Source organism: Lygodium microphyllum, unplaced genomic scaffold (assembly GCF_053477565.2).
Source record: "Lygodium microphyllum isolate KBCC unplaced genomic scaffold, Lygodium_microphyllum_v1.1.10 scaffold_78, whole genome shotgun sequence".
Taxonomy (NCBI): Eukaryota; Viridiplantae; Streptophyta; class Polypodiopsida; order Schizaeales; family Lygodiaceae; genus Lygodium; species Lygodium microphyllum.
This window is the reverse complement of record NW_028229561.1, coordinates 271,491-294,773: the sequence shown is the minus strand read 5'-3', so window position 1 is coordinate 294,773 and position 23,283 is coordinate 271,491. Positions and strand designations below refer to the sequence as shown.

The 23,283-nt window shown below is 42.3% G+C and overlaps 1 protein-coding gene across 3 annotated transcripts in view; it reads right to left on the bottom strand.

The window, feature by feature from the left end:
* The window catches only part of LOC148008701 (pseudouridine-5'-phosphate glycosidase-like), a 187,079-nt gene that overhangs the window by 127,823 nt on the left and 35,973 nt on the right, over nucleotides 1-23,283 (bottom strand). For all 3 annotated transcript variants that reach the window (XR_015689971.1, XM_087674054.1, XM_087674055.1), the window contains exon 4: nucleotides 19,501-19,583. Coding sequence is in view for 2 of the 3 variants with exons in the window: in XM_087674054.1 (XP_087530180.1) it covers nucleotides 19,501-19,583 (83 nt within the window). In the remaining variant the exon portion in view is untranslated. The remainder of the gene's footprint in view (nucleotides 1-19,500; nucleotides 19,584-23,283) is intronic.

The following is a 23,283-nucleotide window of genomic DNA, read 5'->3' as shown; positions in this document are numbered from 1 at the left end:
ATAAAAAAAGGACATGTAATGTTGTCCCTTTTGATTCTTGAAAAACACAAAGTAAAAAACATAAACGTTTACTTAGAGCCTTTGATCAAGGAGCTAGAAATGCTATGGAGAAGTATCCAGGTGCAAGATGTGAGTGCATCATTGTCCTCTAGAGATTTCACTTTATAGGGCATGTTTTTGTCGACCATGCATGACTTTCCAAGCTATGGAGAGTGTTCAGGTAGTCGCGTACACTATTTTATTCATTCTTACTCTTAATCAAATATATGTCATTATTAACGCACTTGTTTCTACAGGTTTAACTACATCAGGATATCATGCATGTCAATTTGCGGTCCCTCTCTGGTTTCTTCTAGACCGACTCGCTTGAATAAGGTTATCTATGACAATCATCATCGTTTTCTTCCTATTGGCCACCCCAAATATGCACCCCCCACTAATGGAAGAACTCCACAATCTCTGACCATTCAAGATTGGAAGGACACTTGGACACACGCCAATGATCATCCTCCACTCAGCATGAGTCGGTAACTAGTTTACTTCTTTTGTTTGTCTTAAAGTATACTCCATTATGAAAACAAGAAATAATATATTGTTTGTGCCTTAGATTCTCTATATTTTTTCGTCTCCCCTATTGGATTGAACTCAAGATCAATCACCTGTTGAACCTCCCCCATGCATATATTCAAGTATGTTGCCTCTACATTATGGGATCACTTAATCGGGGCTCGTGATTTTATCAATGTAAGGGAGGATTTACGTAGCATTGGACGTATGAGATGAGCTTGGCCACGCATCGAACCTAGAGGAAAGATCGAGTTACCGCGTGCACCTTGGAAGTTGTCGAAGACCGAAGAAAAGATGGTGAAGCAGCAGATATGTAGCTTTCGAACTCCCACAGGATATATGAGATGTCTCAAGGGAGCCTTCATAAAGAAAAAGAAAAGAGGTGTGAAGCAACTATCCGGTTTGAAGTCTCATGATTGACACAAAATGATTCAGGTAAGGATTTTCACAGCCATAAATATATCAATTAGTGGAGTAACTATGTAGACTAATTAACAAAGTATGAATATTTACATGCAGTTCATCATTCCTACTAGCATATCCCATTGTGTTTCGAAAGATGTGCGTGATATCATTTACAAGATGGGTGAGCTCGCGAGGTATGTATACATTATACTTTTTTTTTAGTTTACATATTACGTATATCACGTTGTCGTAGAGTTCGTGCAAGAGCTGTAGAACACGGGGTTCAAGGTACAGCAAGAAAATAGGCTAACAAGAAGATCTCAATAACTCAATATTTGATGCCAAAGATCTCTATATTGCTTGTCAAGTAAATTACATGAGGTCCATGTTCAGAAAAATCTGTAGTATCTCATAACCAGCTTTGCATTTAGGTGTTCAAGAACAATTTTGCCATTGGCACATAGGCTTGATGAGTTCAGCTGGGCAGCAATCCCTGTGATCAATTCTCAGAAATCCATACAGTGCCAAAACATTGAAGTTCTGTGAGCAACTGGTATAACATACAAAAACTGCATTCACTGCAAAACTGTGGTATCAAAGTACAACTAGTACAACTGAGCCATCGACCATACTTCAATTTGGTCATTAATTGCTTCAATTTTCCCTCTAGTGCATGAATCAGAATACACCCAATCAATCTTCACACTGATACATTTCAAGAACATAGTTATCTGAAAAATGTAGCTTTGCATCAACAAGTTTCAGTTTAGAAACTTCAAAACTGTATTCAGCAGCAATCCTCCAAAAGAGTACATGTCAGATTTTTCTATGAGTTTTCCACTTGAGGCATTCTCAGGGGCCAGATACCCAAATGTTCCCATAACTCTAGTGGTCACATGTGTATTTATATCTGATGTTGGCTTGCAACTGTAAACCTACTTTCTACTGCTTCATTGGCTTGGCCATGCCTGGCCTTTTCATGTTCTTTACTACCTAGACCTTCAGCTGAATTTTTCCCTCTGTTGCAGCTGCAGCTGCTTTCATGGCCATCATTATAGCTGGTTTAGCTCTTCTACCTTGTCGAATGGCAAGAGGATCTTGTACATGAACAGGCTGAGCCTCCTGCATGCGAACAGGCTGATGTACACTGGCACTCTCTGAGTACTCAATGTTAGTAGATACAATTGACCGTAGGCAGTTCACAGGTGTTGATCTCTTAGAGACACCTGTTACAGCCTCTCGCACAGCTGACTGTAACAATCGCCTCGGTGCATTCACTCTTGGAGGTGGTAAATGCTTCTTCTGCCCAGCCTTTTAAACCACGAGCTAATGGTGCTTGGCTGAACCATCTGATGGGCATCCACTTCTATATGCTTCGTTCTTTGGTTTGCCGTGCAGGGTCCAAGGTCTCGCCGCCGTAGGGGGTGTAGCCTCGATTCTTCTTGTTGCGGAAGACCTTCATCTTCTTCTCTCGGCTGAGGGAGAAAAACCTCCTGCTCTGCCTGAAAGCCACTCATCGACGCCATGGCTGATGACGTCCAGGACAATGTATTTGTGGCTCGAAGACACGCCAGTCCTGACTCCCAAAATCTCATGATTTGATCCAATCATCCGACGCCTCCTTCCATCAAGAGACAGGCACAACTCCACGTGGTACCAAAAATTGTAAGAGCCAAAGATAGGCTATGGTGATCCGGGGAAATAAGGCATATCAGAGAACAGAGACTGTCCATGAACTCCTTCTGGTTGAAGATTCATGCCCAACTCCACCAGCGATTAGATAATTCTGTTGATTGCTTTTTCCATGCCATGTTCAGGGAAGATCTCCCCGAGTTCCAGCCGCGCTGTTCCCCTTACTAGCTTTTTCCATTGATTCCATGGGAGAGAAACAGATCGTTCTAAAAAAAAACCAATAAACTAAATATTTCTGGTGTCTGACCTGCTCTGGTCGATGACATCAACAATGACAACCAGCGCTTATCCCCTCTGAAATTCCAGCAGCCAGCTCCCGTATTTTCCTCTTCCAGTTATTTGAAAGAGCAACTAAGTTTATTAGATTTGTCACTTGGGTCTTCGTGTACTCCGGATGAGCACGAATCCAGTGAATGTATTCTGTCTCAGGAAGATAAAATGCCTTAATAAAAGCCTCAACGACATGCAGATTTGCGGCAAGCCTGTGTGGAGCTAGATGCCTCAATCCATTTATCAAAACCTAAAGGTCTAGTGACATTAGAGCACGACCCTCATTAGTACATTTCTTGACGCGCGAGAAACCTTCAAGTAGAACCTCAGCCAATCTACTCACTCCATACTCCAAAACCATTTCTCAAGCACTCCTGAGGTGAGAGAGTTTCAAAATTCTCCTGCCTCAACCTTCTCCACATTCAGCATGAGCTTCAAATGATGAACAGCTAACCACTTCATCGCAGCATCCACAGCGAATTCCCGAGCCTTCCTTCAATTCCACGATATCCTGCACTTTTCTTGGAATTCATCATTGTAATTGACAACATAATATTACTCTTTGGCATCAGTTTTTCATATTTTTCTGACACACACACAACATGCATACAAATTGAAACACACACAAACACAAACACACAAGTGGAGTATGTACATTGGATGCGGGTACTGAAAAGGACGGAAATATAATGCAGCAATCACACACAATGAAACACACGCGAAAAAAATAACACAGATGCACCACAAAAATGGTGGTGTTTACGGCTCGGATGCGCAGCAGCACGACAACGTAGTAAACCCGCTTGAATTTATGGACAAAACTAATCATCGTTCTCAATTGCATGTTGGTAGATTTATGAGTTTAAAGGAAATCGATCCAAATACGTTACAAGAGGCTCGAGTATTGTCCATTGAGATGGTTTATTTGGTGGAGGAAACTTTTCCTCGCTCCATTTTGACTACTCAAGTACACTTACTCGTACATCTGATTGATGAGATCGCAATTTGTGGGGTAGTTCATGCAAGGTGGATGTTTTTTCTAGAGCACTTTATGAAAACCCTAAAAGATTTTGTAAGGCAAAATGCACGGCCCGAGGAAAGCATGGCTAAGGATTGGTTAGTGCAATCATCCCTTGTACAAATCTCTGAATATCTTACTAAAGTGGATCCCTCTTTACCACGACTATAGAAAGATGATGAAGATTTGAGGATGACCTCTATAATACCTCAAGGAAAATGAAGGAGCAAAGTGCTAATGAAAGAAAAACTTCGTAAGTTAAATATATTTTGTGTGCTTAACAGCGAAGTAATGAGCAAATGGGTGACACTGTATAAGGAAACAAGAGCAAGAAGAGTAAGCGAAAGGCAAGCATTTCGTGCTAGACATGGACGTAATGTCCCATATCCTAAATATTTAAGTGCACTTCCACGTTATATTGATATAGATTGGCTACATGAAGAAATGGAGAAGATGGAAAAAGAGGAGGCGATGAATATATCGCAAGAGGAGTGGGAATACGTACAAGGTTGCTTATTAAAGATGAGATATACTTATAATTAAATTATCTTTAGTTATATATGATATAATAATTTCACATATTTCATCTTTAACTAAATCATTAATATAATCTCAACAATGTACTAGTAGTGCACATTGTTCAATGCTATTTGGTGTAAAGGCAAACATTTTCGAACTCAACGTATAGATGAGAAGAGAAATACCCAAGATTGTGGTATCCTTGTAAACTTCCAAGATACTAATGGCACCATGGAAGGTTATTGTGGCTTGATCCAAGATATTTTGAAGCTTGACTTTAGGCGATTTTTAATATATGTACTAGATGTGAAGTGGTTTAAAGAAGTAGTAACAACGGGTGAGCATTGCACAATTAGACATCATCCAAGTGGTTTTGTAGTGATTGACTCTACAAAATTTAACCAAGGCAAGAATGACACATTCGTACTACCTCAACAATGTGAGCATGTATATTAGAAGCTATTTATTTTCATATATATTACTTCTTGATACATTCTCAAAATACAATAAATATTTAAGTTGCTTACTTTTTATTTTTTAAATACAGGTTGTGTATCACCCAATGGTAAATAATAACCGATGGTGGCATATCATCCCCATATCTAATCGTTCAAAACCAATATATGGCAATGCTACCACCATAGAGATAGTTGATGGCAATCCAACAATCAATGATGATGTACATGATGATGCCATGATCGATTATATACATGATGCAGTGCAAGATGATCCCCGCGAGGATGTTTGAGGATGCGCAGAAGATAACAATGTGGTTGCAGATGATAATGAAGAAATTGAGCATAGCAATACATCTGACAATGGAATAGACTTATTTGTTTCATTGCCTATTGGTAACATAGACCTAGATGTAGATAGTCTAGCAAGGGCCGATCTCATTGAAGATGAGATTGATCACTCATTGTAGCATATAATTAGCTTTGAATGATTGGATGTATATTTGTAATACTCAAAAACAACTAAAATATCAATTAAGAGCCATTTACTTTTGTGATACATATAACGTTTGTTGTGTTATAGTATTAGAATTGAATGCGCACATCCAAAGAACAATGCACCAAGATGCACAAAGAAGTACAATCAGGTAAGCTATATTAGATCACAAAGAAGTAAAGTTGGTAATGTATTCTAAAAAATACTAGCTATTAAGATGTTGATCATATTTAGGGACTTTATGAGAAATGAAAAATCTGTGCGTTTATTTTCGCATCTATAAGCGCGTTTAAAAACGAGGGTATATAGACACGTTTTTCGCGTCTAATACTAGCGCTAATAGACGCGCTGATAAATGCGCCCGCTATTTCGCGTGTACAGTGCGCGTCTATAGGGCCTTTCTCTTGTAGTGAGATATTGCACAAAATGAGTAAAGAACTTTATGCGCACTCGAGATTAGTAAAGGAAATTCGCTTATGTTGGGTAAGTTACCCCTAAACAGGAAGTTCATGTCTTGCTTAACAAAGTTGAAATATTTGTACTCAACACTTCTTTATGGTGGGGAGGAGAATCCTTGTTAGAAAGTAAGGTTACCTTAGGCTAAGATGTACCTTGGCCATGTGAAGCTGTGAGCTACACGATGGTATGATTGTCATTGCATCATTGATGTATGTTAGAAAAGATTGTTTGTGTTTGCTAGAATCCAGATCTCTGATTAAAAACATTGACAAATAGGATAAAAGGAAAGATCGCGCTAGGCTATCCCCAAGCTAGCTGCGAGACCCTACTCCAAGGGGGTCATGGTTATGGCTTCAAGAGGCTTAGACCGGCTTCGTAGTAGAAAGGTCTATCCGTACAGATAGTCTCGAGCAGTAGGATATGTGGATGCCATGGGGGGCTCCATAGAAAGGTAACCCAAAAAAAAAGGCAAGGCCAGAGACGAAAAAATTGAGCTTCCATCACAAATATGGGCTCTGGCCGTAAATTCCGCAATACTTCTAGGATCTGACGAGCCCCTTCGTGACCCATTATGAGATCTTGGAACCCTAATACTAGTTACAAGGGAGAAATCTTGGTGAGCAGAATACCCTCATGGAATTCTGTATATCTTCAACAAGATCGGAAAGATGGAAATTATAATAAACTTCCAATTTAATAAAGAAATTTTGTTTTTATTCAAGGTTTGTTTGAATTGTATGCGTGTCCGTGAAATAAATTACGGAAGGAACTTTTGATTTAACAAACTAATTAAGAAAGCTGGTTGTATATGTTTCAATAAATGTGCTGTAGGTAATTTAAAAAACTAAAGATAATACTGTCATGAAAGGAAAGCGGGTGGGTGTGACCTCCGACAAGTCTGTCCAACGATAGGGTAGTCCCAGTTAGCTGGGAGCTTTTCTAAATTGGCAATAGGAATAGGAAGACAATAAATTGACCAACTAGTCGCTAGATAGAACCGACTTGTACTGTTTTAGGGGGGCGGAATGGGATTTTGCCTTATGGGTAGGAGAGTTGACGTACCGCACTCCCATTCTCTTTGAACCAAGTGCAATGGCAAGTCCACTTCGGTTTGAATAATCCTATAGAAAATGGGAATCCAAAATTACTGACGCTAATTGGCTGTCAGGAGATCCGTCTGATTTTAGAACCCGAGAATACAAGCCGATCCTAGTGGGTTCAACCAGAACTCTTCCGTTGCGATGTAGACTCAGTAGGGCCTAAGTGACAAACCCTGTGATACTCCAAAGAAGCGCTAAGCGGCGTCATTTGGAAAACCCACTGATGGACTACAAAAATGTGCGCCTTGGATTGAGCCTGTTGGCAGACACCTCACACACAGTTAGGGTTAGGGTAACTCAAAGACAATGAGCACAATGAATAATGAAGTGAATGAATACTGAATATACAATGCTCATGCAACAAACACACCATACAGTGAATATTGAACCTCGAACTTTCGTATCTTTGGGACCAAGGCAAAGGTTATGAGCTGTAGAGTGTATCGTACTCTAAACAAATCCCGAAACACAACAACACAGTCTCGTTTGGCACGTTTCTTTTTAAAATAAGATAGTTTCTTCATTAATTAAGCATGTTTTCGGCCCGTTTAAGTCAACTTAATGCATTTTTAGCTCAACACTCTGTGTTCCTTTGTCTCTATATTCGTGTTTCTTTGTGTTGCACTCTCCTACAGATGTTGAGAGTGAGCAAGTGAGTGAGCGTGACAGAGAGAGAGAGACAGTACGATATGATTTGGATGTACCAACAACGTATTGGTACACAAAGAATAAAATGTATTTATACTTAGGACACATAAGGGTGCATTCACATGTACAACTAAATAATACACGTATACAATACATGGAGGTGAATAAAGGACCTTTATCCCAACAACCTCCCACTTAAAGGTCCAAAGTGAACCTCTAACCAACTCCCACTAGTCGTATGCAATGCTCATGCTAAGCCTTTCTTAGACTTTTAGTAACAATATCTACAATTGTCCAGTGTTTTGATCTTAATCAATGTGATTAGACCATCTTTTAGAATCTGTCTGATAAAGTGATATCGCACATCTATATGCTTTATGCGTGAATGATACATGGCATTCTTAGCCAGATACACAGCACTCTGGCTATCACATTCCAACACTAGGATACTCATAGACATGTCGAGATCCTCTACAAGTCTACTCAACCATATAGCTTCCTTAGAAGCTTCAGTAGGTTGATATCTATTCAGCTTTAGTAGTACTCAGTGCTACGATGTTCTGCAACTTGGAGTACCAAGAAACGGCCCCACCAGCAACTGTAAAGACATACCCGCTAGTGGACCTGCGAGTGTCCAAGTCACCTGCCATATCTGCATCACAATAACACTGCAAACTAAGTGCACCCTGCCTATAGCAAATACACTTTGTACCCTTTAGATATCGGAGAATATACTTAACAGCCTCCCAATGTGTTCTGCCAGGATCTGACATAAACCTGCTGACAACTCCCACTGCATGAGCAACGTCTGGACGAGTAGCGACCATAGCATACATAAGAGAGCCACAAACTCATGCATAAGGGACTCCCCTCATAGCATTGGCTTCCATATCATCTTTTGGGCTGTTAGCTTTACTAAGCTTAAGATATGAAGATAAGGGCATCCCAAGAGGCTTAGCTTCAACCATGTTAAATATGTCGAGTACCTTTTCAATGTACTTCTCTTCAGATAAGAACAGTAATTTCTGCGATCTATCCCTGCGAATCCTCATGCCCAATATATACTCTTCATTTCCCAAATCTTTCATGGAGAAAGCTGATTTCAGCTGATCTTTGAGAGCATCCAAGCTAGTCTTTCTTTTCCCAGCTAGCAACATAGCATCCACATACAAAACAAGTATGATGGGGTTGCCATCTGTATCCTTTTTCATGTACAAACAATGATCTGCATCGCTACGTGTAAACCCATGAGAAAGCATAAAAGTGCCAAACTTTTCATACCACTGTCGTGGTGCTTGCTTCATCCCATGTAAGTTGCGTTTTAGTTTACACACCAACTGCTCCTTTCCAGGAACTACAAAGCCCTTAGGCTGTTTCATGTAGATTTCCTCATCAATGTCACCATGCAAAAAAGTTGTTTTCACATCCATTTGGTACAGCTCTAAATCAAATACAGCAGTGAGAGCAAAAAGCACATGTAGAGTAGTCATCTTCACAACAGGTGAGAAGACCACTTGGAATTCAATCCATTCCTTCTGTGCATACCCTGTGGCTGCCTTCTTAAGCGTGTAGACCTGCGTACCCAATGATCTACATTTTCAGGAATTGGGTCTACATTAGGAGGTATGTTATTTTCAGCATTTGTTAGCTGCTGTAAGCCATTTTCAACATGCTGTTTATGCTGTACAGCACCTTCATTTTCATTTCCAGCACCTCCATTTTCATAATTAACAAGTCTATCTTGTTGTCCATGACCTCCTTGTGCTTCTATTTGCTGTCCATCATCATCTGGCTCAAAAATAACCAGCTGATCATCAATTTCAGCCTGTGGTACAGCATCATGAGGCTCATCATTTGAAGTAATAGGTGGCTCTGCAAATTCTGAAATTTGACCTTTTTCATGTCTTCATCAAAGGCTAAAGTACTTTTCAGTAACTTTGCCTCATTAAACACAACATTACGGCTGCAAACAAATTTCTTGGACTGAGGTAACCACACTCTATAGCCAAATTCACCCTCATCACCATAGCCCATGAAAATTCCTTTGGTGGAGTTCAATTTACTCCTCAATTCATCTCTAACATGCACAAAAGCATCACAACTGAATATCCATAAATGGTCATATGAGGCCAATTTGCCAAACCAAACCTCCTCATGGATGCCATTATATAAGGACCTATTTGGAAAGCGGTTGCAAATGTGAACCGTGGTTTTAAAAGCCTCTCCCCAAAATTCATGAGGAAGATTAGTAGTGGACAGCATGCACTGCACTCTTTCACACAAAGTCCTATTGTATCTTTCAACCACCCCATTTGAAAAAGGGCTATAAGGAACTATAAGCTCCCTCTTGATTCCATGCAAGTCACAAAAAAACTTAAACTCAGTAGATGTAAACTCACCCCCATTATCAGTTCTCAAGCATTTCAACTTTCTTCTTGTCTAAGTGGTCACAAATGTATGAAAAGTTTTAAAAACTGCAAACACTTCACTTTTCTTTTTCAACATATAAACCCAAATCTTCCTAGAACAATCATCAATAAAAGAGAGAAAATATGCAGCACCACCCAATGATTTCACGGGCATACTACATACATCAGAATGCACTGAGTCCAAGACATTGGACTTACGAGAGACACCAAAGTAAAAGGAATTTTTCATTTGCTTTCCAAACTGACAGTCATTACAAGTCAAGTTTAGAGCCTTTTCCATCAACCCTCTTCAAAGAGGTAAGGACATCAGGTCCTTTCTGGCTCATATGGCCTAATCTCTTATGCCACAATTCCAAATGATAGCCAATTTCAGCAAACAACTGCAAGAAACTTGCCATTCAAAGATTTACAGTGCAAGCAATACAAATTGCCCTTCTTGGTTCCTTTTGCAATCAACACGGAACCCTTTTTCAATTTCCACAAACCACCATCAAATAGTGTACTGTAACCATGCAAATCAAGCTGACTAATAGATAGTCGACTCTTCTTGATGCCAGGCACATATCTGACATCTTTCAACACAAGCTCTTGCCCATTATCCAAAGACAAGTGTACAGTGCCTATCCCATCAATGTTGCAAGCATGGTTATATGCCAGATACACTTTTCCATAACTGCCTTCATTGAACATAGCAAAACACTCCAAGCAAGGAGTTACATAGAAAGGGGCACCAAAGTCTACAATCCAAGTCTAAGTGACACCATCATCAACTCACAAAAGTGCATCAATCACATCAGCCTCGATAATCCGCATATCCTGCATGTGACATACAAGGGCATCATAATCAACTACACATAATACATCAATCTCTGTATCCGAGAGCTCCTCTATGACTACATTGGAGACCACATTGGCCTTTTCCTTGCCTTTGGCTACCTCAAAGACATCTATCTTATCCCCTTTCTTCCTTTTCTCTCTTGCATTCTTCTTTCTCTCTCATTCCTTCTTGTAATACTTGCAATCAGGCTTCTTGTGGCCCTTCCGACCACATTGATAGCAAGTAATATCACTCTTTTCCTGTGAGATGATGGAGACAGGATCAAGGCTCATCACAGAGTGCAATAGACAGTGTGAGAGTGAAGCACGACACCCAATGCAATAGATTGAAAGAGTGTAGACTGAAAGTACAAGGTACAACCCTTAAACCTTAGGGTTGTAGGGGGTGTTCACACCCGAATACGAAAAGTGTCCGTAAGTGTGTGACATAAGCACATACAAAATAAGACTAAGTCTGGGGAAAAAAACCTCTCGTACCGAGAGTAAAAAGTGCCCCAGTGTCCTACTAATCACCGACACTCCAATGTGAGCATAGGTGTAAGTGAGGCATAAATGAAATACCCAACAAACCCCCCTGGAGTGAAGAGTGATCAAGAGTACAACGATCATCCGCCACCAAAGGAGATCAAATTTAAAGCATTGCGAAATGCTTCAAATTTGTCACGAGGAAGAGCTTTGGTGAAGATGTCTGCCACATTACTGGTGGTATGACAATAGATAAGGTAGATATCACATGCATCTCGTCTCTCTCTTACAAAGTAATAATGTATCTCAATGTGTTTCGTGCGTGCATGAAACATTGGGTTCCGTGCCACTGCAATAGCACTCCGACTGTCAGTGAACAAAGGAGTAGGCTCCGTAACCAATACATCTATATCAGCTAGCAAGCCTCCAATCCATATGCATTCAACTGTGGTAGTGAAAGCTGCCTTGTATTCAAGGCTAAGCCAGGAGATGCAAGATGAGCCAAGAAAGAAACAATTGCCACTAGTGGAGTGACGTGAATCATAATCACCAGCCCAATCAGAATCAGTGTAAGCATGTAACTGCAGTGGTCCCCCCCTTGGCATAAAGCAATTCAAGAGATCCAGTACCCTGCAAGTAACGAAAGACACGCTTAACAGCTTACCAATGTGACATGCGTGGCTCATGCATATATCTACTCAGGGCTGAAACTGCAAAATGTATGTCCGGCCTAGTGTTGCATAGCTAAATAAGACATCCAACTGCTAGAGCATATGTGTCTATATCAAACAAATCATTGTCGTCATGTAATGATAGCTTCAGTCCAAGTTCCATTGGTGTACAAACTAGCTTGCAATCCTGTAAGCCAAACTTCTCAAGAAGTTTACCAATGTATCTTGACTATGAAAAACCAATACCTCTAGCATCATGTATGAACTCAATGCCCAAGTAATAATGCAAAGACCCCAAGTCTGGCATGTCAAAAGTTTGCTGCAAATTTTGTTTGAATGCTGAAATCTGATCAACATGTGTCTCTATAAGCAAGAGATCATCAACATAAAGACAAATGATCAACATGGATCCCCCTTCTTTACATATGTAAAGGGTAGACTCAGATGAGTTGTTTATGAACCCTTAGCTAAGCAAAAAAGCATCTATCTTTGCATACCAAGCTCTAGAAGCTTGTTTCAAACCATATAAACCATTTTTCAGCTTGCAAACCAAGTGTTCCGATCTCTCAACTGCAAAACCATTTTTCAGCTTGCAAACCAAGTGTTCTGATCTCTCAACTGCAAAACCAATGGGTTGTTGTACATATACTTCCTCATGAAGTTCCCCATGTAAAAATGCAATTTTAATATCCAACTGATGCATAGTCCATCCATAATGAGCAGCCAAAGCAACCATAGACTCGATAGTCGTCATACGGGAAGTAGGAGCAAATGTCTCCTCATAGTCAATGCCTTTCTTCTGTGCATAGCCTTTAGCTACAAGCCTTGCCTTATATTTGTCAATGGATTCATCTGCATTTCGTTTCAGCTTGTAGACCCATTTTGTTACAATGGCTTTCTTTCCCAAGGCCAAAGACACTAAATCCCATGTTTGATTCTTAGTGATAGAATCCAATTCAACTTGCATTGCTGCCATCCAATGCACACTCTGTTGTGCATCCTCAAAACATTCAGGCTCCTCATCATCAAGTGTGCTTGCTGCCATAACAAACTCCATGGTATGTGCAATATCATGCATACGAGCTTGCCTTCTAGTACGACCAGCCATGGGTGCATCCAAATGACTATCTTTCATAGTCTGTAAATACCCTCTAGGCATTTGTCTTGCCTCCTGACTGTGCATAAGCTCTTGCTGAATTTCAATTTCAACACTTTGCCAAATATTCACATCAGCCAATGGCTGATTTTCTGTGTTTTCCAATGGAGCTCCAGCTGAACCACCAAATGTAATGGGCAGCAGCCATTCAAATACATCACGGGCAGCCTGATATGTGTCTAAACCAGCAAGGGACAATTCTGATTTTTCATCAAAAGGTACATCCCTACTGACAAACACCTTTTTAGAGACAGGATCATAGAGTCAGTAGCCTTTGCTCTCACTACTATATCCCACAAAAATGCATTTGACAGCCTTGTTACCCAACTTTTTTCTGAGTATATGTGGAATGTGTGCATATGCAAGACACCCAAAGATACGAAAGTGTCCAACACAAGGTTTCCGACTGTTCCAAGCCTCAAAAGGTGTAATTTTCTTTAACGCTTTGGTGGGGCATCTATTGAAAACATGGCAAGCACACATGACGACTTCCATCCAAAAACTGTGGCAAGCTCTTTGCTTTCAGCATACATCTAGCCATCTCCATGAGTGACCGATTCTTCCTCTCTGTAGCCCCATTTTGTTGTGGAGTATAAGCAGTAGTGTACTAATGAACAATGCCCTTCTGCTTCAAAAAATAATTCAACATAGAGGACATGTATTCCCCCCCTCGGTGTCCAAACAGAGAATCTTAATTTTACGACCAGATTAATTCTCAACAAGTGCAACAAAAGCCAAGAATGCATCATACACTTCTAACTTTTTTACCAAAGAATAGATCCAGCAGAATCGTGTAAAGTCATCCATAAAAGTCACAAAATAGTAACATCCTCCCAATGACTTTGTCTGCATAGGCCCACAGACATCTAAATGCACTAACTGCAACCTGGCTGTTGCTCTAATCACGGGGAAACGAAAACCGATGCATTTTCTCCAAAATACATCCTTCGCACAAGTGCTTAGGAGGTCTCTCCAGAAGAGGTAATCCATCTAGCATCTATGTACGTTGTAAGAGCATCAAGCTACCAAAGTTCACATGCCCCATCCGAGCATGCCATAACTCTGCATATATCATAGGAGTAAGAGTGGATACCAAGTATGTTGACTAATCAACTGAAAGAGCATCCAACTCATATAACCCATGACCAGTCAAGACCAAAGTCATGTATTCTTTATCTCGCACCATGCATCTGTCATCATCAAATGTGACCTGCAATCCACAACGTGCCAAAGAAGAAATAGAGGGCAAATCCTTCTTTATGCCTGGCACAAACAAAGCATCTTGTAGGCGGAGAATAGAGCCATCAATGGTTGTGAGCACAATCTCCCCAATACCTCTAACAAGGTATGATGCATTGTTGGCACACTGTAGACACTTGCCAACTGGAACTGCGCCAATAGAAGCAAATAAATCTCTGCGAGATGTAATATGCCTAGAAGCACCACTATCAAAAAACCAAGTGTCTGCATCCTCAGTAAAGCTAAATGCTGGATCAGCCCAGGAAGTGTCATAACTGCAAGTATAAAAGCAATAGTCTATGTTTGCAAAGGACGCGAACTTAGTAGCAGTGGAAGGAGCATCAGAAACAGACATTCCTAACTCCTCCTCCTTGGCGATGCGCTTTCTGCACTCACTGATGTAGTGGCTTGGCTTCTTGCAGTAATGGCATTTGCCCTTTTTGGTTTGCGTGCCCCCACTTGTTTTTTACTTGCCTGTGAAGTGCCAAAAGTCCCAAAGCTCTACAAAGCATTCTTTACTTAGCTGCCTTTGCCCTTCTCTCTAGCCATAAAAGCCTACTCAGAGGCTATGGCATCCACACCACTATTTCTTCTTGTTTACCCCTCTTCTAAAAGCAAACTGACTAACTTAAGAAAAGTGATCGGCTGTGCGGCAATCCTCATGGTGAGGTTTAAGGCCGCATGAAAAGCCAAGTATGAAGGAGGTAATGAGTTCAAGGTAGTAGATATCATCTGTGCATCTGAATAGTACTCATCAACATTCATGAGTTACTCACGCAAGTCCTGAATTTTGTTCAAGTGATCCTAAATAGAATCACCCTTATCCATTTTCAATGTCTCTAGCTCTTTCTTTAAGAAAGAGATGCGAGTCTCATTCTTTCCTGCAAACATCTGCTCCAAAGTTAGCCAAGCTTCTCATGAAGAAGTTGTTGAATGAATGTGGGGAATGATGGACCGCTGAACTGCCAATGCAATCAGCAACAAAGCCTGTGCATCCCGTGTATCCCAAGCTTTTTGAGTTGCTGATCTTTGGGGAAGTGGCTGAAGTGGAGCAGGCTGAGGTGCCCATTGTCCACGTCCTCCTGGAGGAGGAGTAGCTGGAGCAACAACTCCGGGCCTAACTTCTTCTCCACTAACATAATCCCAAAGATTTTTCACCACAAGCACCTTCTTCATCATAAAGGACCAAAGTGAGTACTTGTTACCATCCAATCTGTCCTCCTTGGATACATAGGTAAAAGCATCTCCTCCTTGATTTGCCATGATAATCAATTACCAAAAGAAGCAAAAGAGCAATGTCCAAGCTGGACCAAACTAGAAATCTCAAAATTTCCAGAAATTACACCAAATAATTTGCTACAATTAGTACACTCAAGTGCACTCTGTCAAAACTGTCTGTAATGCACGCAGTCCAAGGTGCATTCAATGTTCACCGACACTGTATTAGCAAAATCCCCAAAATTTCTTGCCCCAAATTTTTCCAAAATAGTCTATCAAATATTGAAACTGCAATACATGTGCCAATGTCCTCAAAAAACACAAAAGCCCCAAAATTTCCGATAAATTTACTCAGAAATTTGCATCTACCATGTCTAGGACATGTATTCACAGTTCTGTGTTTGCCAAGCTGAAGCCTCTTTGTCCAGAAATGAATTCTAGAATAAAAAATGTGAAAATTGGAAAAAATTACCTCTGAAAGTGCCAAACAAGCTTGTGGCCAAGGTGTAGATTCAATTGTAGACGCAGGGTCAGAATGATGGCAAGCTGCGTGTCAAAGACCTGACGGGAGCTTCTTTAGACGCAGGTGTCTTGCGTGGCACTGGCGAGTTGGCGGGTACAGGCGGACTGGGCAGCACAACCGTTCTCAGAGGTGGCATGGCGGCTGCAGGCACTATAGGAGAGGCTGGAGTAACGGATGCAAGCAACGCACGAGACTAAAGACTGCGTGGCCAGCACTGCCACAGGCGGACGGACGGCTTGGACCTGGCAGGCGGACGGGATACTGACAGGCTGCAGGTGCAGTGGCGGGCGACCCAGGGCGCAGAGTATTGGACATCCCAAGGTACAAGCAGATTTGTTGCCAGGGGGCGGGCATGGCTAGAGGCGGCGCAACCACGACAGGGGTGACGCAGGTAGGGAGGCTAGGGCAGAGGCAGCGTGGTGGGAAATCTCCCAGACAAACTGGCAAGATGCAGGGTAGTGGCGCTACTATGCTTCTTATTGCCACAAGTGACGGACCTACTGGGCAATGGCGGTTGCTTCTTGGCTGGTGGTTGCAAAGTAGAGTTGAACCTGAGAAAAGACTCCCGAAGGCTGAGCGGAGCTAAGCTAAATAGAGCCTCACCTCTGATACCAAATGTGAGATGGAGACGGGATCGAAGCTCAGCACAGAGTGCAGTAGACTGTGAGAGTAAAGCACAACACCCAATGCACCTGAAAGAGTGTAGACTGAAAGTACAAGGTACAACCCTTAAACCTTAGGGTTGTAGAGGTTGTTCACACCTGAACGCGATAAGTGCCCGTAAGTGTGTGACATAAGCACATACGAAATAAGACTAAGTCTAGGGAAAAAAACCTCTCATACTGAGAGTAAAAAGTGCCCTAGTGTCCTACTGATCACCGACACTCCTATGTGAGCATAGGCATAAGTGAGGTGTAAGTGAAATACCCAACATTTCCTTTCCTTTGCTCTTGCTTCTACTTCTCTGTCCAACATTTGCATTTTTCTTTTCAGCCCTGCCTCTAACATTGTAAGCTGAGTTGTTGCCTTCTCCACCAGACTTACGTCTAATTTCTTCATTCAGGATTGAACCCCTCACACCATCATATGAGAGATTGGGGTTATTATTGAGAGAAACCACCAAGGTCTCCCAGGAATTAGGTAGTGTCGTGATCAAAAAGATCACCCTCAACTTATCATCAAAATCCAAATTGGCATCCTTGAGCTAATTTAAAATGCCAGTAAATGCACTCAAGTGCTCAGCTGCATGCTTGGACTCATCTAGTCCCATATTCACCAACTTGCGCATTAAATGCACCTGACTAACAGGTGTGGTGATCTCATAGATAGTTTCCAACTTCTCCCATATTGCATAACCAGTATCTAAGCCCTTAATGTCTGTCAAAATGTCATCAGTGACACCCATCTTTATATAAGCCACAGCCTTTTTGTTAACTTTGGCCCAATCTGCATCAAACATTTGTGCACGTTTATCTTCTTGCAAAGCATCCTCACAATTCTTTAAGAACAATATGCCCTGCATACGGTCTTTCCAAAGGTCCATCAAACTCTTAATGTCAAAACTGGAAGTTGCAGCCATTTTTATCACGAACACAAGAGTAAATGCACTAAACTGCAAAAGCACAAGCTGATCCAACAAATACACTGCTGTTCTTGCCCAACCAGAAATAAACCTTTGCTGTTTTTGCATAAACCAACCACCACACGGGCAAATACTGCAGAAATTTACTGAATTCTGCACGAACTCCCAAAATTCCACGTCTAATAGTGCATAAATGTTAGCCAATCTGACCCAGCTGAGTAAAATTTCATCAATACATGAAAAGCCCCAATTTTTCCGGGTCCAATGTCAGGAAATTTTACTCGAATGAGAAAAATTCCAACAGATTTGGCAAAATTCCCAATTTAACTGAGGTCAACAAACACAATGTCTGCAATTTTTTACACGAATGTCACTGCCAAGCATAAACAGGATCAAATTTGGGAAAAGCCCCAATTTTTCAGGCTCAAATTTGCACAAGTCTGAGACATGCTTCCACGCGCGAACCCTCGTCAGAGGAAGGGGTCTAGGGGATGAGAGAAATATTTCTTTTTTTTTTTAAATGACTTTGGGGGGGGGGGGGGGGGGTATATCTGTTAACCCGCCGTCACGACCTACCCGCTGGCATTGCCTGCGCGTATTGTCAACTGCCGTCTGGCGTGCACCTAGTCCCCGTCATTCCCTGCTAGACCCGTCCCGTCAGGTTGCTTGGTTTTGCTGGCGTCTGGTCTTCGTTCCCGTTGGTCACCCCAACTCCCTACAATCGTCTAGTCCAAGCCCGCTGCCCAATCACGAGCACCTGCCGCCTGGTCGCTGCCCATCCGCCGGCCTGTCAATCATTTGTTGGTTCCTCCGATGCTTTGGACAGACTCATGCTATTACACATGGGCAAGCAACCTTCACACATATGTGGAAAGTGCGACTCCTATTACGCAAAAAATCCTCTTGCTATCACATTCAATGAAAACACGGTCTCAACCTACCTAGACTCCCCTACAAAAGAATGATGATATCTTCAATGCACCTATATCAAATTCTGTAGGAGACATACAAGTCCCAACACCACACAGACTTTGTGAATAGCTACTCTCTTCCTTAAAAATATTGAACAAAGGTGGAAAGGAGCCTTTGTCTCTCATTGACGAAGGAGAGAACATGAAACTAAGGCAAATCAAAGTGAATCAAGAAGATAAAGGTTCTTAGACATTGAACTAATCATGGATCAATTCAACAATGGCTATCACTTGGAGGTGCAAGGCAAGTGGCCCACACTAAGTTTCTACTCTAGCCATTGGTTAAGGGCAGTGCACATCCGTGAAAGATTCAGTGCAATGGGTAAAAACTATCTAGAGTTTGAGAATCAAAGTATTTCTTATGACTTCATGGTCTCAACATTGTGCGAGCTGCGAGGGGGTCTTATAAACAAAGCTTTCCATATTGTTGTTGGTATGCAAACCTTGCTTTAGTGCCCCCTTTGCATCCAAGCATCTAGCTACTACATTCACACTTCTAGGGTTTCCTCAAGTTTCAATCAAATATTGTCTATTTGAAGACTCCCTCTTATACTGCATCAACTTCACTCAAGATTAGTTATTCTATTGCTTAATTTGTTCTCTTCTCCATGAATGAATGATTGCATACATTCTAATGCTCCAATTCCATTTATTTTTCAGCAAACATTTCATTTAGAAAAAACAATATAAAGCATGATTCTTACTTGTAATAAATGTTTAACTTTACAAAATAAATGAAGAATTTAAGCTCCACTTTCCAAAGAATTGTTTAAGAAATACCACATGAGAAATGTCTCTACGTGCAGTCTTTATGAAGCTCAATCCATTTTGAGCTAATGTTTCTAATTCCATGAAGGTTAAACCTGTTAGCAACATGATACTTTAGGTTAGAATTTAATCATCCACTAAACATTAGCAAACGCAATTACAAAAAGAGATGAAAGCATGAGAGAGAGAGAGAGAGAGAAGAAGAAGAAGAGGAGGAAATAAAAAATTTAAAATCTACGAAAGGCCAAATCGGCCTATGAGACAAAAATAGATACATTGTCATGTTTTCCAAGTAGGATAAGAGACTCTAATCCAAAAGGAAACATCTAGCTAGAAAACAATACATAACTAAACAACTATGACATTTGAACATAGGGAACAAGTTCGTAACTTCAGCTCTTTTGTGTGTGTGTTGGGGGGGGGGGTGTGGCGGGGCGGGGCGGGGCGTTTCAGAGTGCAGCGATGCGGAAGCGTAGGACATAGGTTGAGAGAGAGTGAATACAGAGAGAAGAGAGAGAGAGAAAAGGAGACAGTGTAACCACAGAAAATCTGCAGTGTAATATGCTGTATAAGAGTGCAGAAATATACATGGGGGCAGCGGAAATATCTGTGCGTGTCTCCGACTTGATGACCTCGATCTCCATCAGCCCGAGCACAGTCTGTCTCAACCAACACATCTCAAGACCAGAATCTAAAATGAATGAATGAATGAGTGTGCCACCAACTGGCTATTTATGTCCAGAAAATAGGAAATACCAGCACCAGGTCGGCTGCATTAAATGCAGCTGACTGCAGTAAAAAACAATAAAAAACTGTCCGACTGCAGCTGTGCTGATGTCGCATCCTGCTGCTGACGTGTCCTCTGCCGTATGCTGTATACTGTAGTGCTGTGCAAAAACCCTAACACAGCTTGTCCAGGGGATGACTCTACCTCTAACACCCCCTCTCAGATCTTGGACGAGGCATCTGACTGAGGGATCTGGAATGTTGACGAAGTAAAGCCTGGGGAAGCGCCTTCGCGAACAAATCTGCAAGATTATCCTCCGTCTTGCAGTACTCCACATCAATGGTCCCATCCAAAAGCTTCTCTCAAATGAAGTGATACTAGATCTCAAAATGTGCTTCATCCGGGCATGGAATACAGGATTCCGCACCAAGGCAATGCAACTCTCATTGTCGCACCGCAGAAGAGTAGGACGAGTCTGGGGGCAGCCAAGCTCTTCCAACAATCTCCGAAGCCACACAACCTCACATGTGGTGGAAGACGCAGCCCGATACTCCGCCTCAGTAGAAGAAAGGGCTACCGTGGGCTGCGTCTTGCTACTCCAAGAGATAAAACCTGTACCCAAGGTAAAACAGTAGCCTGTAATAGACCGTCGGTGGTCCACATCGCCAGCCCAATCCGAGTCACTCCAACCTGCAAGAACCAGATCAGAAGCATCTGAACCTACGGGATAAGAAATTCCAAAGTCAAAAGTCCCCTCAAATACCGAAGAATCCTCAGGGCAGCCTACCAATGCACCTGTTTGGGTTCAGTCATGAACCCTGCCAAAAGACCCACAGCAAAACAAAGATCAACACGTGTTGAGAAGCCAAATCAAGGATCCAATCAATTGACGGTAGCATGAAGCATCCATCACGGGAGAGTCTGAGTGTGAAGTGGCCTTCCAATTCGGATCCATAGAAGTAGTAATGGGCCAACAAGTCTCCATCTCAAAAGTCACCAAGAGCTCCTGTATATACCTCTGCTGAGAGATAAAAATCCCCCTCTGAGACTGATAAATCTCGTGACCCAAGAAGAAATGAAGAAGCCCCAAATCTGTCATCTCGAATGCCTCATGTAAAGCCGTCTTGGTCTCTCAGACCTTCTGTGCATGATCCCCTGTCAAAATCAAATCATCAACATGCAACACAAACAACACACGACCAACCTCGAAAGTGTGCACATAAAGCTGCAGATCAGCCTTGGAGCGTCAATTCCCAACTTCGACTGAAGAAACGAGTCAATCTTCTCGTTCCATGCACGCGGAGCCTGCTTGAGGCCATACAAGGCCTTCTTCAACCTGTAAACTTTCCCATCCGAGGATCCAAAGCCAGGAGGCTGCTCAACATAGATCTCCTCCTGCAAGTCACCATTCAGAAAGATCGACTTCACATCCAATTGATAGACAAGCCATCTCCTATGGCCAGCCAAGGCAAGAACAGCTTGAATAGTCGCCATACGAGCAATGGGAGTAAAAGTATCATGGAAATCAATGCCTGGGCGCTGAGCAAAACCTTTAGCAACAAGGCGAGCCTTGTGCTTGTCCGAAGAACCATCGCTAAGGTTCTTGGTCTTGAAGACCCATTTGACACCAATCACCTTCTTGTGAGAGGGACGAGGCACAAGAGAACAAGTGCCATTCCTCTCAATAGCCTCCAACTCGGCTTCCATGCCCTTCCGCCAATGATCAAACTGCAAAGCCTCCTTAACTCAAGTGGGCTCTCGATCTTGCATAACACGGGTCAGCAAACAATAGTTGGAGCAAACAAGCTCCAAAGAATGTGCCTGGTTCCTCCGTGACCTCCGCGGTCCATCCTGCGGTTCCCACTCCTCAGGGATCCCCTCGATCCGTGGATCTCAAAGTGTGTCACGGACCCAACAAGGAAGAGGACGAACCTCTCCCCGTTGCTCTCCATCTGCTGAAGACCCGGAAACATCCACCGGCGAAATCTCCTTGGGGGTGGCCAGTGGAAGTGAAGACTCGGAATCAAAAGAGGAATCTCCATCAAAAGACTCTGGCTCCAAAGGAACTATCTCGGGAGCCCAATTCTCCCTTGGATCTCCAAGAACGGGGTGCTCCTCAACCCCCTCTGTGGCCGGAACTTCCACAAACCGCACATCGCGGCTTGTGTAGACATCTCGCTTGATGGGATCAAACAGATGATAACCTTGGGACTCGGAGCTATGGCCAACAAAACCTGTCGTCGGGAAGCCGCCTCGAACTTGTCACGTTGTATCTTCGGGATGTGTACATAAGCATCACACGCAAAGATCCTGAAATCAGGCTTAGTCCCAAAGTAAGCCTCAAAAGGTATCATCCTGTCGTCAACGGCCGAAGTGGGAGATCGATTGAGGATGTGAATTGTGGTAGCCACTGCCTCGGCCCACAGAAACTGAGGTGTCTGTAGATGCTCCATCATGGTGCATGCCATCTCGATCACACTTCGGTTTTTCCGCTCCAAAATGCCATTCTCTTGGGGAGTGTTTGTATTAGCAAACTTCTGGTGAATGCCCCTATTTGCACAAAAACGAGCAAACTCATTAGACATAAATTCACCTCCCTTGTCTGAATGCAAGGTCTTCAGATGCCGGCCAGAATGGTTCTCTTCAAAGAGAAGCTAATCCTTGAAGTGAGAGAAAGCCTACGACTTCAAAGTTAAGAAATAGGCCCAAGTCATCCTGCTGTAGTCATCTACGATCAACATGAAGTACAAGCTCCCCTTCAAGGACTCGGTTCTCATCGGGCCACAAAGATCCATAGATACAAGCTCCATGGGTGAAGTAGACTGCCTAGAAGCTTTGTTGGGAATCGCATCCCGATGCAACTTCCCACGAATGCAAGAGACACATAGCTGATGGCTCACCGCTATGTCCGGCAAACCTCGAACAAACGACCCTCGCGACGCCTTCCGAAGGTACTCGGAGTTCAGGTGGCCAAACCGAGCATGCCATAGCTCGGACTGTATCTAAAAAGTAAGAAGAAGAGAAGTAAGAGCTGAAGAAGACTTCAATTTGTAGACGCCATTCTCCTC